This window comes from Dasypus novemcinctus, chromosome 1, assembly GCF_030445035.2.
Source record: "Dasypus novemcinctus isolate mDasNov1 chromosome 1, mDasNov1.1.hap2, whole genome shotgun sequence".
Lineage (NCBI taxonomy): Eukaryota > Metazoa > Chordata > Mammalia > Cingulata > Dasypodidae > Dasypus > Dasypus novemcinctus.
Window position 1 is genome coordinate 75,654,868 of NC_080673.1, and position 16,591 is coordinate 75,671,458.

At 34.6% G+C, this 16,591-nt stretch overlaps 1 protein-coding gene across 5 annotated transcripts in view; it reads right to left on the bottom strand.

The window, feature by feature from the left end:
* Positions 1-16,591, bottom strand: part of BLTP1 (bridge-like lipid transfer protein family member 1) — a 244,407-nt gene that overhangs the window by 138,291 nt on the left and 89,525 nt on the right. For all 5 annotated transcript variants that reach the window (XM_058293107.2, XM_058293097.2, XM_058293100.2 and 2 more), the window contains 9 exons: positions 15,975-16,225; positions 12,530-12,788; positions 10,520-11,357; positions 7,852-7,922; positions 7,169-7,342; positions 6,232-6,352; positions 5,173-5,319; positions 4,678-4,805; positions 1,224-1,423 (listed from right to left, as the gene is read on the bottom strand). In XM_058293107.2, the coding sequence (XP_058149090.1) occupies positions 1,224-1,423; positions 4,678-4,805; positions 5,173-5,319; positions 6,232-6,352; positions 7,169-7,342; positions 7,852-7,922; positions 10,520-11,357; positions 12,530-12,788; positions 15,975-16,225 (2,189 nt within the window). The remainder of the gene's footprint in view (positions 1-1,223; positions 1,424-4,677; positions 4,806-5,172; positions 5,320-6,231; positions 6,353-7,168; positions 7,343-7,851; positions 7,923-10,519; positions 11,358-12,529; positions 12,789-15,974; positions 16,226-16,591) is intronic.

Sequence of the window (16,591 nt, forward strand, 5' to 3'; positions counted from 1 at the left end):
TTTCACGCTGGGCGGCTCTCCTTAGGGGACGCACTCCTTGCGCGTGGGGCTCCCCTACGCGGGGGACACCCCTGAGTGGCAGGGCGCTCCTTGCATGCATCAGCACTGCGCATGGGCCAGCTCCACAGAGGTCAAGGAGGACCGGGGTTTGAACCGCGGACCTCCTGTGTGGTAGACGGATGCCCTAACCACTGGGCCAAGTCCGTTTCCCTAAAATGTATTGCTTCTGATCTATACAACACCCAAGTACAAAACTGAAGACCAGTGCAAACTGCAGAATTGAGAAAATTCTTTTTATACTCAAGTCACTGTACTTTGTACTTTAGGACTACAGATCTCCAGTCATGAAGAATATCTTTACTTGGAAATCTCAGGTCAAATGTTTTGACCTAAAAAGAAAGGATGGTGAAATAAGCCTTGAGAAAGTCACAGCTAATGGACCCAAAATGCAAACAGAAATCATGAAAAACTACAGAAAACATTAGGCAAATCAAGGAAATCATATGTTCCTTCAGCAAAGAAATGAGCACTTGTTACATACCAAACACTGAGGTTGCTAGAGATAAGTAGTAAAAATAAAACAGCCTCGGTCATTTGTTGCACAAAGAGATTCTAGAATAACAATCATCTCAAATAAGGCCAACAAACACAATTTTATCTGGACTGAGTCCCTGATAATCTGAGCTCATATAAGTCTTTAATTAAGAATAGGCATGGAATAGAACAAAAAATACTGAAATGGGAAGCATCTCCACTTTTCTCTTTGACCTTCCAGTGATATTAAGAGAAATGACATTGCCTATCACTCTTAATTGTTGCATCTATATTTTACAGACTTGGCTATCTGGTCTTGATTAATATTAAAAGTAATTATTTTAAGAAAAGTCTTACAAACATAAAAATTAAAAAAGAAAGAAATACTCAGAAGATCACATTCTCTCTGTTTTATAATGAACAAGCAGATACCATGAAGAAAACAGATGAGATTAACAACTACTTACTTTCTTAGCAAAGTTTAGCTTCTATTCTGCATATTATTTCACTTACACTTATTTTAAGTAATAAGTAAATAATGTATGTTCAATATATAGAGAAATACTGCTCTCTTTTTTAAATATTCAAACTGTGGAAATATTTAAAGGAAAAATATAATCTTTCTTTCTTTTTGCAAAAACCTCCTACTAATACATGTCAAAGAAAATATATTTGTTTTAGAATCCTACCTGTTGTATCGAGACCCCTAAGTTGCCCATGAATTCGATGAATGTTTAACTTGGCTGCAATTTCTTTGCCTTTTTCTGCTCCAGCATTTGACCTGAGAGAGCCAGATGACTGAGGCTGCATCTTAGTGGCATGGACATATCTATCAAAATTTGATGTTCTACCAGATTCTGCATTATTTGAAGTCTCTTCAACCACACCTCTTTATGAAAGAAGAAAAAAAGTATGACAGTTAACATTTAAATAATATAGTTCATTAAAAACATTTAACTGATAATCAGTTTATATTTTTAAAAATCATTCTGTTCTTTTAATTAAAAGATCAATAGATTCTTCAATGTTTACAGAAAAATGTTATGAATAAAACTGCATAAACTTAAAAATCTGCTTTGCTAAACTTTAAAGTGATATTTGAAATTCCAATATCAGTTTTGAGTTTTAACATTAGACTTTTCAGAAATATATTAAAAAGATGATCCAGCTGGAAAATTCACAAATACATGGAAGTTAAAACAGTGGGTCAAGGAGGAAACTGCAAGAGAAATCAGGAAATATCTTGAAGCAAATGAAAATGAGAATACACCATATCAAAACTTATAGGATGCAGTTGTATAGACCTAAATGCTTACATTAAAAAAAGAAAGCTAAAAATCAAACACCTAACTTCAAATCTGGAGGAACTAGAAAAAGAATAGAAAACTAATCCCAGAGCAGGTAGAAAGAAAGAAATAGATTGGAGCATAATTAAATGAAACTGAGAATATTAAAAAATAATAGAATTAATGAAACCCAAAGCTGTTTTTTTAAAAACATCAATTAAAAAAGACAAATCCTTAGCCAGACTAACAAAGAAAAAAAAAGAGAAGATGCAAATAAATAAAATCGGAAAGAAGGGACATCACCACTGAACCCACAGAAAAAGCATATCAAAAGAGAATACTATGAAAAATTGCATGCCAACAAGTTAGATAAGTTAGATGAAATAGACAAATTTCTAGAAACACGAGCAAACTACACTGACAAAAGAAGAAACAGAAGATTTCAAAAGACCAGTCACAAATAGTGAAATTGATTCAGTCATCAAAAACCTCCCAACCGAGGGGGAAAGAGGTATTGAATAGATGGAACCAATGTAACTGTGTGAGCAATAGAAGTATTCCACAAGATTATGTAAGGATGGATATAAGACATGTTAAATTATACCAAAAATATATAGGGGATGATAGCTAAAAGGTAAATCCTAAGATAACTAAAAATGTAGAAAATTGTATAGTCTAAAATATAAACCACAATGTAAACCCAAATGTTATCTTGTTTGAAAGCTATTGTCTCAATATCTGTACATCAGTTTCAGTAAATATAGTATGAATATGTAAAAAGATTATTGCTGTGGAAGGGAAAAGGGTTTTATATTGGATATGTGGGAGTACTGTATATTGTATATTTGAATTACTGTGATCCTAAACTTCTGTGAAGATAAACTTAATAATTAGGAAAAAAGAAAAAAGAAAAAGAAAGGATGTAGACATTGAGGAAAAGACAGAAGTAGTTGCCTTGGTAATTTGTATACAGGGCAACACTTATTGTAGTGATGTAAGGCAAAACATCAAAAACAAAGCTTTTGCATTTTTTAATATTTTGATACCCCAATTTATTTTTACCTTAATTTTTCTAAGTTAATATGTATTCTATATCTAACCTTTAAACTCATCACTATTTTCATTTTACTATTAATGGAACCTGGCAATATATTGGGCTTCACTTTTGAAGAAGTTTGGATCACAGAGAGGTTCAACAATGGCAGGGGAGAAATACTGGTGTGGGATGTTATTGACAGGGGACACATGGTTGGCAGGGAGTTCTACAGGGCATATACCCAGGGTACATAAAAATGTTTGGATATTTTCATAGTGGATACAATTAAAAACAACAACTGAGGGAGTGTTGAGTTCCTAGCCAGGGGAGCTCTATCACAGTCCCTAAAGGAACAGCAACAATCCCCAAGTGCAACAGGAAAGACCAAAAAGAAGGAAGGTCCAACAATGAACCCTTGATACTAATGACTATGCTTGTAAGCCTGTACACCTGAAATAAGAACAAGGCCTAGAGCTGCAGGGTGCCTAAGAGTTACCTCCTGAGAGCCTCTGTGTTGCTCAAATGTAGCCAGTCTCGAAGCCAAACTCAGCATGTAAATGTGTTGCCTTCCCCCCAGCATGGGACATGACTCCCGGGGATGATCCTCCCTGGTGCTGAGGGATTACTACCAAGTACCAGCTGATGATGTAACTAGAAAATGACCTTGAATAAAAAGGTCAACTCAGACCAGCAGGATATCTCAGTCTACATATACCAGGAGTTAAAAATGCTTTTTGACCTGAATAAAAGGGGGAAATGGAAAGGACAAATGAGTTTACTTGTCTACGACTCTCCAAAAAGAGCCGGGAGGTTATCAGAGAGGTTGCCCTTATGCACACCTCAGCAGAGTCCCAGAGACAGATAAAGTAGATACAACCCCAGGTATTGGTTCTTCTGAGGGCTAGAGACCCACAAGTTCTATGGTCATGGCAGATGGAGTTCAGTGCCATGTCAGTTGGCCCTACTTTGCAGTTTGTGTTTCTGTGTGATGGAGCTGGACTCAGATGTGATCTTTGTCCATAAGCCTCTCCTGTTACTTTTAATGGATCTGTAGTTGGTGCGGGGTTTAATGTATACCCAGGGGACCTGAATCTCTGGACTGACCATGTGATAGCCAGGCCCTGAGCCTCAACAGACTTGCAACTCCTACACTCTGGTTTATTGGACTTACCCCACTCAGTTAATATGGAGGTGAAGAAGGTCAACCACCCACCAGGGAGCCAAGAGTGCCTACAACTGAAAGCAGGAGGATTGCATCCAGCATCCATGTGGAATCTAAGCCCCCTCTTGATATAGATGTGAAATGGACACAACCATTCTAAGGTCCACAGGATGGAGGAATAGAGTATGGATTAAAATGGACTTACTGATATTCTATTCATGAACTATTGTGATTAGTAATTGAAGAAAATGTGGCATTGGTGTGGAGAAAGTGTTCATGGTGGCTGCTGGGGATAGGGAGTGGGAGGAAAAGATGTGATGTGGGGGCGCTTTTGGGTCTTGGAGTTGTCCTGGGTGGTGCTGCAGGGACAGTTACCGGACATTGTATGTCCTCCCATGGCCCACTAGGTGGACTGTGGGAGAGTGTGGGCTATGATATGGACCACTGACCATGAGGGGCAGTGGTGCTCAAAGATGTTTTCACCAAATACAATGAATGTCTCATGATGATGGAGGAGGTTGCTGTTATGGGGGGAGGAGTAGGGTAAGGGGGATGGGGAGTATATGGAGACCTCATATTTTTTGAATGTAACATTAAAAAAATAAAGTCAAAAAAAAAAAAAAGATAACCATGGCTCAAAATAATAAAATATTTCCTACCTGTTCATACGAACTTGTGTAGCAATTCTATCAAAACACAACGCTACTAGGGAAACATGAGTCACACTTCGATAAGGAGCTGTAGTTGGAGATTCTTCCACAGAGGCTTGTAACAAACATAAGTTTACCTAACACACAAAATGTTACACATGTCAAAACTGAAAAAAAGTGAAAAGTTATCATTTCTCCATAAGATAGACAAGAAAAAGGCAAAAACAGTTGGGAATGTCATTTTCATATGTCAAAGTGATGAAGATAAAACTTATAAATACAAACTCTAATGAAATAATCATAATTAAGATTCTTACTGGAGGGCTAAAATATTGTATAATATTCTGCTTAAGTAGTTTACTGCTTACATTAGATCGTCAAAGGGCAAATATGTATTTTTTTATATTACAAACTGTTCCATCACCCTTCAGTTTAGGAAATGCAGAGGATAAAATCTCCAAAAAGTTCTCCTCAGGAAAATTTTTAAAAATATTAAATTATTACCTTTGGTATGCTAACATTAGCCTGAAGACCTTTAATTGTTACATTATCTTGCTTCATTATAAGATTTGTCTGGGCTTGCCCTTGATTAGTAGTTCCTATGGTAGGATGCTCTGTTTTTGTACCTCTAACATCTTGTTTAGAAGATAGCTAAAAAGATAGAAAGTGGAATTGTTATTTCACAGACCTTTCATGATTTCCATATCATCTGCAACAACTTTCTTATGGGCCCATCTATGCTTGTCTATGTGCCTGTAGTGGCCTGGTTTAGCACCGTAATCTAAAGCATACATCTTAAAAAGACAAGTAGCCTATTAAGACAGCATCAGTGTTGACAGAAAGCAGTACATATTAAAATGAAAATTAGCTTTAAGTGAAACAGAAAGAAAAAAATGAGAATAAGATTTTTAGACAGTTTTTTAAGGATCAATAAATTCAACTGACTTTAGTGCAAATCTGGTTTCTGATCATAGACTCCTTATTGACTAGGAGTGTTTTCAAATCTCTTTTTCTTCGTATTCACCTAACTACCTCTTATATTTCCAATATATTTTGGTTGACTAGTTCACTAAAAATAATCAGCCTCACTTTTAAACCTCTCCTCTGGTCCCTAGTCCAAATATGATCCATATACATTTAAAAGTCAAATATAGAATCACCAGAAAAGCACCAGGATACAAGCAATTTGATTTATTTAGGCAAAAAGAAATAATCTCAAAAGTATTAAGATACAAGCCAGCTAATCACAAAGGAGAGTAAAAAATAATAACAGCTTTGCTTTCTTAAAAAGCAAATACTTGGAATTAAACTACTTTCAAAATAAAAGAAAAAAATAAAGCTACATTTTAATAAATATTGGTAGTATTATTTAATCCAAATTACAATTATATATGTTTCTTTTATGGAGTCAATGATATATAAAGACAATTTACAACATGCCCATGTATTTCAATTTAACTTGCTAATAAAATATTGATAATATTTAAGTTTTTTCCAATTTAGATATTCTGTGCACATGAAGGATACCCAATTTGCCATGTGCATTATATAAAAAATTCTTACATTTTCTGAAAAGGTAGTCTTGCTATTTTGGACAGCTTCCCTGAGGACTTTGGCATGAAGATCATCTACAATTGCAGCTGGATGTCGGGTATTAGCACAATGAACCAATGCTTCAATGTATCTGATGAAAGAAAAAGTGGTAAATGAAAAATTTAAATATCACTTTAATACTATGATCTATATATATCTAAATATATCAATGAAATTTAACATTATTTGAATATTTACAACAAATCTTCAATATTGGCAGGAGAATGCTTAAGTCACATTTTCAGAAATTACACAAAAGAAAAGATTTCATCTCCCCCTTCCACCCACTCTGATCAAGCATTCCAGATTGGACAATGTTCTTTTCTTTTACATCCTCCTCAAGATCATTTCCTATGTTCTTTATTCTATTTATTTGCATGGTGTCTTATATGGTGTGACATGAGAATATCTACAATATAAATTATCATAGAAAACTATCCTTGCAGTAAATGCAAGACTTTTCTAAATATGGGACTCCACTGAACTCCTTTTCTTCTGAACTCCTTCAGCACTCAATATTTACCACTCAGCTCTGTACTCCATTATGTTTGGCTTTTACTCATGTTAGTTTATTTCCTTAGATAGACTATAAGCTCCTTGCAGGACAGAGTACCTACTAGTTCCCCTTTTTTCCTTTCACTAGTTAGATAGTAGTAAAAATACAAAACATAACAACTGGTTACTGAGTATTTGATCATCTTATGTTCATCAGTCCAAAAGCAAAGAGAAAATGTAATATAATTATTTTAGGCTGAAAAAGTAACAGACGTTAGCTCACTTAAACATAGACCTTTTTAAACATATTTCTATTTTTATTCAGTCAAAGCTATCATATTCAATATCCTTCTAAATGAACATATTTTCATTTTATAAAAGAATAGCTGTATTTTTTAGACAAAATTAATACCTGTCTAAAGCTTCAGCCACCAGGGGAGTCAGAACAATATCAACAGTTCCTTTTACTTCCACTATTGCTGTCGTCCTGGTCTGAGAGACTGGTTGATCCAGGGTCCATTCCTCTGTTAATGTTTCATCATCTGTGTTATCAATGGCTTTCTTCTCCAGAGGAGTATATGGTGTACTATATAATTCCATAAGCAAAGCATATACCATGACAAAGAATAGAAGCTGGTGACCACTTAAACCTATGTTTCTTTCAACTAAATATTTCACAAAATTGACTAAATATTTTATGCCCCAAATTCTTTTCAAAGACAGACCAAATGAGGTTTTAAAATGCAAACTGATCAAAGATGGTTAATGCACACAATGAGAGAAAAAAAAAGTGTTTGATATATTTACTTGATAGAGCTTTTCCAAAATATGAGAAGTATAGATTTCAGTATTATACTTCTCATATTTTGGAAAAGCTCTATCAAGTAAATTTTTGATATGCCAAGTTATGGTTTGCCCAGTGCTTTAATAGAATGCTACTGACTGCTTAAATGTAATCAAAGCCATAACAGAAAAAAGAGCTAAATTATTTTCGGTGATTTATTCTTAAATTCAAGTCTGTACTCAAAAAAAATACGTAGTTCATAGTCAAGAAAAATTGACTTTAAACTTTTAAAGTATGCAATTTTTACTTACTTTAAAGTTGATCCTGAAAGTTGCATGCCTCTGTCTAGCAACGAATTAGCTGTAAGCCCCTGTTTGATAACCTAAAATAACATAAAACATTACATATAGTCTAGAATTTAAATATTTCTCTAATTTTATAATATATACCGAGATATTTATAAATATCCAAATTACGCTGTGAATGTGATTCTGATATTTCAGTATAAATATCTGACAAATAGAGAAAATCAAAGAAAATATTCAATAGGCAATTTCATTTTCTGTTTCTTCAGAAAAATGGCAGGGCATGGTTGTGAGGATTAAAGAATGAGAATAAAAGACTACAATTTAAGTTTAAAAGCAAGTACTTCAAATGTCTTTCCTCCAGAATTTCTTTTTATAATTCAGCTTTTCTAAACTAATTGAAGTGTAAAGTCTTCTGGCATAACCAACTTTTGAGTCATAAAGAGATAACTCAGAAAAGCACTAAATTTCTAGGAAAGGCTAGATTTGTATTTCATATCCAAAAAATATAACAAATAAAATAAATAATGTACTTGAATACCAACTGAACTATTTTAAAATCTAGTCATTAGGGAAGTGGTTGTGGCTCAATCAGTTAGGTTCCTGTCTACCATATGGGAGGCCGTGGTTTGGCATCCCAGGGCCTCCTGGTGAAGGCAGGCTCGCCCGCACACTGCAGAGAGCCACCAGCCCACAAGCGCCACGGAGAGCTGACTCTGCAAGGTGATGCAACAAAAAGGGAGACAAGCAAAAATGCAGAACGCACAGCAAATGGACAGAGAGAGCAGACAGCAAGCAAGCCGCAAGGGGGGGGAGGGAGGATAAATAAAATAAAAATAAAAAAATACAGACACAGAAGAAGGCACAGCGAATGGACACAGAAAGCAGACAGCAAGCAAAAAAAAGCCGCAGCGGGGAGAAGGGGGATTAAAAAAAAATTTAGTCATTACCTCTCATGTTCTACTTTTGAAATTGTTTAAAGATACGAATTCTATGACCTATCTCTTCCAAAGATTTGACTGCCAAATCAAACTAGACAGAGTTATTGAAAAGTAATATTAAAATAATAATAGGGAATGGGAAGTTCAGGCTTAAAATACACAGGATTCATATTTCGGATGACAGAAATGTTTTGGTAATGGATGATGGTGATGGTAGCACAGCATGAATGCAATTAACAGCACTGGATTATGTATCTGAATATGACTAAAAGGGGAAATGTTAGCTTATATATAAAGGAACAAAATAAAATAAAAAATTCCATGGAACTACACTACACAGTGAACTCTAAGTTAAAGCATGGATTTTAATTAATAATACAATTATAAAATGTACTGTGATCAATTATAACAAATGTTGTACACTAACTAATGCAAGGTGTTAGTGGAGGGTTGGTAGATGGGAACACTGTATTTTATGCATGAAGTCCTTGCCATCTCTTATAGAGATTGGTGCAACAGCCTCCTAAGTATTTCTGAGTAACAATTCACTTCTACTTAGAAGCCAAAGCACAAAGGATCACAGCACATCTCCTTAAAGCCCTCCAAAATTTCTCAAGGAAATTAAAATACAATTCTAACTCCTGATCCAAAGGCCTCTAGGTCCTAAATGATCTGGCCCTTGTTTAGGTCTCCAGATGCATCATGAACAACTCTCCCTACTCACTTGCTATGCTTCAAGTTCACTGGCCTCCTTCCCATTTCAGGACTTTAGCACAGGCTGTTGTCTCTGCCTGTAACTCAGTGTCCTACCCTGACTACCCCCCCCGAAATTCCTATCTTCAGTTCCAGTCCTTCTTTCAAGTTTCAGCTTAAATATTACCTGCTCAGAGAGCCCTTAAAGGTCAATACAATCTACTAGCCCTCCCCCTGCTCTACCCCCATTATTCTCTAGCCAAACATCCTTTGATCATCTTCATGAGACTCTTAATATGCAATCATATACCTGTTTACCTATTATCTTTCTTCCCCCCTTTATACTATAAGCTTCATGGCCTATTTCCCTCACCACTGTACATCAAATGCCTCAAATGCCTGGCACACAACTGTATATAATATATATCTGAATAAAGACTGAATTAATAAATGAAATTTAGACACCTTAATTAGACAGATAGTATTTCTGAACACTGTTAATCATTTCTATAAGATTTCATATGCTTAATTTTGGTCTTTAACATTATAAACATTGACTATTATCAATAAATTTATCTTGACACATTTTATGTTTTCAGCTTTCCTAAAAAGAGTACATTACAGAAATGAACAATAACCACATTAATACTAAATAATGAGATTTCAAATGTCAAGTAAGTGGAATTGAATTTACATGGACATGGCTATGGAGAAGCAGAAAGCAACTATTAAAAACAATTTCAAAATTTTATTTTAAGATACATAAACTATGAATTCACAGAGAAAAAGAGACTTGATCCTAATCTTGGAGTAAAATGCAGACACAGATTATACATTTATCAGATTATCAAAGTGACAAGTCAAACTATTCTTCAATCTGAGATGCTTAAATTTATAACATTCATTAATACCCTGAGACCTACTATAATATCAGAATTACTATCTTTTGGAAAGGTAACTAACAAGTAATTTTGAAAACAACTTTTTAAAAACCTATTTTTCTAAATAATCTTATTGGTGGAAACTAATAGTTTTTATACCTTAAAAGTTGGAACAGAAAGATGTTCAAATGATGATGAACTTTCTTCACTAGTTGGTGTATCCAGATCAAGGGGACGATGCAGTGAGGACTTAGAGGTTCTTTTGTTGGTTGGATGCTTGACTGACCAATTAATCACCTGAAACTGAGTGAGGTAAGTCTGATAACAATTCATCACAGGTTGTTGAGAAGTAATCTGTTCACTCTCTACTGTTTTCTCGCCTTCTACAATATACAGATGTTCTATAAGGTCATCTTCTCCACCTAATGCAGAAACAAATGAAGCCTGGGAAGGATGAGTTTTGAATGGCAGAGTGCGGGGATCCTGACTGCTTTCGCCATGGCCAGTAAGTGGCCCTTCTATACTGTGATATATGGAACCCCTACTGTATTCAATCTGCTGGGTCTGCTTTTTCTTCTTTTTTCTACCTGGATAAGTCCCAGGGCCTTCGTCACTGCTAATGGGCTCAAATTCTTCGGCTGCAGAAAAGTAGGCTTCACTATCAGCCATCGACATGCTGGAATCCATTGATCGATACTGATGAAATGAATTAGAGTCTGCTGATGGTGTGTATGGGAATGAACCAAAACTTCTTCTCTGCTTTGGTGAGTCGAGTACATTCTCATCACTTCGAGAGACATCACTACTAAACTGTACTCCAACTGTAACAGGCTGCTTGTCCCCATAAAAAGCAGCAGTAAGGCTCTTGGTACTTCCAAGTCGGGTGGAACACACAGATGCTTGTCGTTTCAAGGGAGATCTAAGAGGAGACTGACCTACTGATTTGTCCTGATTATTAGGAGACACAGGGCTGTTTCCTGAAACTTCTGGAGGAATACTAAAACAGAAAACAAAGCTACTGCCATCTCCTGTAATCATACAATTTAAGCATAAACAGAATAACCTATAAAATCTTTTTAGTAATTTTAATCAGTTGTTGTTCAAATAAAGCAAAATCTAAAATTTTACGATTCATGCAAAGTAACAAAATGGGCACAATATATGTACATTATCCCATTTAGTTCCAGAAGAATTTGAGGCAGCTTACAATACAAGAAAAATGAAAGGAACCCAAAGAATAATCTTATATCCACAATCCATGTGGAAACAAATACATTAATAAGGTTTTATTTCACATCCTTTAAATGCTTGTCCAACAAAATATACTATGGGTCTTTAATTAAATGAGAGTGACGGAAAGAGAGGACGAAGTCATGGATAACCCTAATACTTCTAACTTCAACAACTGATGTGGTAGTGTCAAAACTGAGTCAAAACTAATTAAAATGACAGGCATAAGGCCATTTTTTATATACTGCATTTGAGGTCTCCAGGAAAAATTCAAGTTGAAATACAAAGAAGGTAGGTATGATTATGGGGACAAATGGGGTCTATGGGACCTTGGCTGGAGTTTTACATTTAAAAGATGTTGGCTACAGATCATAACTGAAACCAGTCATTGAGACTATCTTGGAAAACAGTATAGAATGAGTGGAGGAAAAGGTGCAGAACAGAGTCTGGAGGGATAAAAGCATTTAGCAAATGGCTGACTATAGGAAGGAGAGAAAGATGAAAGGAAAGAATACAGGGAGGACATGTCAATGGATACTGAGAAGGAATAGCCAAGAATGCAGGGGGAAAATTGGAACATGATATCAAGAAAAGAGGAAAGTGTTTCAAGAAGGAATAGCGAAAGAGGGACAGAAAGTATCGACTGCACTGGAATTAAAATATACAAATGTTAGTATGGGTTTACTCTGAGTAGTGGGAGGACAAGAAATATTTATTTTCTTTATACTTTTCTGTATTTTCCTAATATTGGATGAGCATATATGAATTACTTTTAAAATCATAAAAACAACAGCAAATAAATGCTATTTAAAATTATGTTCGGGTAGAGAAAAAAAATTATCAAGTGGAGGAATAGAAGGAAAAGAAGTTTTTCTTGCCATAATTTCAAACAAATATAATCCTATGATAATTAGGTTCTAAAACTAACTGAATACCAACCTTACTTGGCCATCATCTCTTTTTGTACCATGTAAGAACTCTTTTTGAACCAAATGGCCATCAACAACAGAAGAAGGACTTTCCTTTTCACCTGCCAATAAAGGCTGTGCAGCACTAGAACTACTATTCTCTTCTGAGGAAGAAGATGAACTATGAGATCGTAATGGTACTTGAAGACTAAGGTGTTGAGTTTTTCTCTCTATTTCTATTCCCACTGGCTTGCTTTCCCATTCTTTCCTTTTCATGCCATTCACATTACCTAAAAAAAAAAAAAAAAAGTGGGTTAAGTGAACATAAAAATTTCAAAAGCAATTTATGAAAAATATGGCAACCTAATTTTTAATTGTTTTAAAATATCATTTTTTTAAAAAAAGTACAAACATCTAATGTCATATAGCAATATACTAAACATGATTGAAATATATATATATAAGTATGGATCCAGAGACTGTGGACACTGAATTTTTTTCAGTTTTTTTAACCTTTCATTTGAAAATTTTCAAACAGAAAAATTTCAAGAATAGTAGAAAGAATTCATATTTACCTATATTACACATTTTGCCCCATTTTTTTCTGATTACATATAATGTACAAGATACTTTTTGAACCACGTGAGAGTAATATGCACACACTGTGGCTTTGTATCCTAGATACTTAAAAGTTTATTTCCTAACAATGGGAATACTAAATAACCATGGCATAGTTATCAATTTAGTAAGTTTAATATTGATACAATACTTTTATCTAATCTACCATGTATTTCCCAGTTTTCTCAATTGAACCAATAGTGTCCTTTAAAGCACTTTTGCCCTCTCCAGTATAGAATTCAACCTAGGGTCATATATTACTGAATTCGGTTGTCATATCTTCTTTAATCTGAACATTTCCTCAGCCTTATTTTGTCTTTTATGGAATCAACAATACAGCACCTTTCCCCCACCCTAATTTTAAGAATGTTCCTCATTTTGGTTTGTCTGTGGTTTCTTCATGACTGCATTCTGGTTTACCATTCCTGCTTATATTACCTATATAAGTAATACTGTATCCATCTCAAGGTATCACATCTGGAGAATTAAAAAAAGAAAAGATTCCCACCCCCACTCCCAGATACTCTGAATCAGAATTCTGAATCAGAATATCTGGGAGTGGGGGTGGGAATCTTTTCTTTTTTCAATTCTCCAAGAGTTATTTATATATTTTTATTTGTTTATTGAATTCCACTACCACCACCATCCACATAAACTATAAGTTCAATGACATAGGAATTGTATCACTTATCATTCACGTAATGTACATCTAGCATCTAGAACAACAACGCCTGGTACACAGAAAGTACTTGCTAATTTTTTTTTTTTTTTTTTAATAAATAAATGCTTGTATAGCCAGAGTGGAGCTTCCCTGTTTCAGTCTGGGGCAGGGAAGGAGGGTTACAGAAGAGTTCTACAGATGCTTAGATCCAAAAGTAACTCTTGCCCCATTCCCTCATCCCTACCTCCATCCATCTCTGTGTTATCCAAGCAAGGGTAAAAGGGAACCTGCCAGCAGAAGAAAACATTCTCCTGAACAGAATGCAGTTCTTAATGGAAGTTAAGGGATAAGAAGACTCAAGAACTTAAAATATAATATTATTTGCTTCTACTTCAACAAATATAAAAATTAGAACAGCAAAAGTCAAAAAGAAAAATGGTTTTGATTCACTTCTAAGTGACAGGAAACTAGTGCTCATTTACTTTCTAAGGAGATCCTCATTTTACCAATATGTCTTTCTTGATTCTATTCTGACACTGTACAACATATATACTTAGCTCCTGGCAGATTCAACAGTCAGAGTCAGGTACTTATATGTAGGGGTGAATTATCATCGTTCCTGGACAAGAAACTTAAGTCAAATTGGCAATTACAATTCACTACTGAGAGAATCATCAGGAGGTATAGACACAACTTAATTATACATTATAAGAATTATAATCTTTGTTTTGCACAATGTTAGAGAAGGGATTTGCTAACACAACAATCCTCCTCTCTCACCACTGCATCTCAACACTACGTATAATACTGCAAATTTTCTTCCTTGAGTTTGCAATGGTTACGTTTTTTTAATTGCACACAGAAAATCAGTCTTTATAATTAGTTAGGGCTGCAGTCTAGCAGAAAGAATACAAACTAGCCCTGATGTCCCTAATTCTAGTCTCTACTAAGCCATAAACTTGGCTGGATCAGTTTATGCAAAGCAGTCTCAATAAGGAGCCTTGGTTTCCTTACTATAAAACAGGGATAATATCCACCTCATATGGTAGGTATGGGGTTTAAATGAGAAAATGTCTGTAAAAGCCTTTACAAACCAACATTATTCAAATCTGAGAAAATGTAATAAGAAGCTAAGGTAAACTTTATTTAGCAACATTCTTATTTAAATGCCAAATACTTTAATTACTTGCTAATTATTTAAGATAATCTGCTGTTATTCTAGCAAAACAATTTTAAATAACATATTCACGGTTATGTATTAATATTCAGTGAAAATCTACTTAACCAAGAATTTGGTAAATGCAGTCCTCCTCTTTTTTCTAAGAGTCCCTTATGTAAGGAAACTCAATCTGATAAACTATTAAAGCTAAAACTATTTCTTTCCTATCTATCTTTGCCTACAAGAAAAGGCAAAACTAAGTTAATGTTTTCAAATGGATCAAGGAAGAAAGACTAATTACTGGTGAATTATCAAAACCATATTCTATATTTCACTTTTTTACAGAACTGCACACGAAGAAGTAAATACAGCCCTTAACTGTAGGAACAAACAACTGAAAAACACAAAGGAAAATTTATTTTTCAAGTAGTAAGAGGAAAGTCACTACAAAAACCTAAATCTAATACATTTAAAGCCTCCATTCACTGCTCATATAGGCTAATAAATTTACAAATTTATCTTATCTTAGAGACGCTAAGGGAGGACATGATTTATCTTGCTGACATGTTCAATTTCAGTGATAATGAAAATAATCATTATAAAATATTTTGCAAAAGAAGATGGAAACATGGGGATCAACAGTATAAATATTACTATTGATAAGTCTGCCTGTAAAAGTAAGCAGATAAAGCCACTATTACCTTAAAGCAGAGCTATTTCTAAATATATATCTGCATGTTGAATTATAGGAAAATGATACATAAGGAAATAATTAGAATAAGCTTGGTTAGGGAAATCAACCATGTCAATATTAGAAGATCGGAATACTAGATCTACTATTGTCTTGAGTAACTCTGAAAAACTCACTGGTTTTATCAGGCTTTAGTTAAGTTACCGGTAAAACAAAGGTGGCTTATACTGAACTCCATCAAAAAAGTAAATGAGTCGAACAAAGTAACAATGAACTTCTCTCAAAACAGTGCAGGGATGAAGGTAATGAAAGATTAGCACAAGTGACAAAATAATGTATTTTCTTACCGTCTATAATTTTGGGAATTTCCTTAGTAATAATCCATTCTCCAGGCTGTAGCAGGGACTGTCCATAATACATATCAGACTCTGCACTCGTACTTGAAAATGCAGAGCTACTGGAAGGTGTCAACTCTTCCAGTTTGAAGAAATCTAGGCCAGTCACCGTGCCACCAAAAAATCTGCAGCCACCAAGACAACCACACTTGTTCCTACACCTCTTATTCTTCAGAGTATCATCTGGCCACAAAAACCACAACCTAAACAGAACCCAAAACAAAACAAACAAAAATCAACAAGAAAAACTAATTAAGAAATGAAAAACTTTTTGGCAGAAAATGAGTTAAATATAAGTTAATTGCTAATATTTCTCAAAGACAATGTTAATACAAACGCAAAGGTTTATTTCTACTGTGATATGCCTTTTTAATCATTTTGCCTTTCTAAAACAATAACAGTTTCACCAGGGTAAAATGAGACAGAAATGAGTAGGAACAATAATAGTAAAGATATAGTATACATAAATATAAAAGAGTTCAAAAGAAGCAAATAGAAAAATTAGATATTTAAATCCAGTTTTTAAAAAGTAAATAAAACAAGAATAGTCCCATCCATCTGCCCCCATG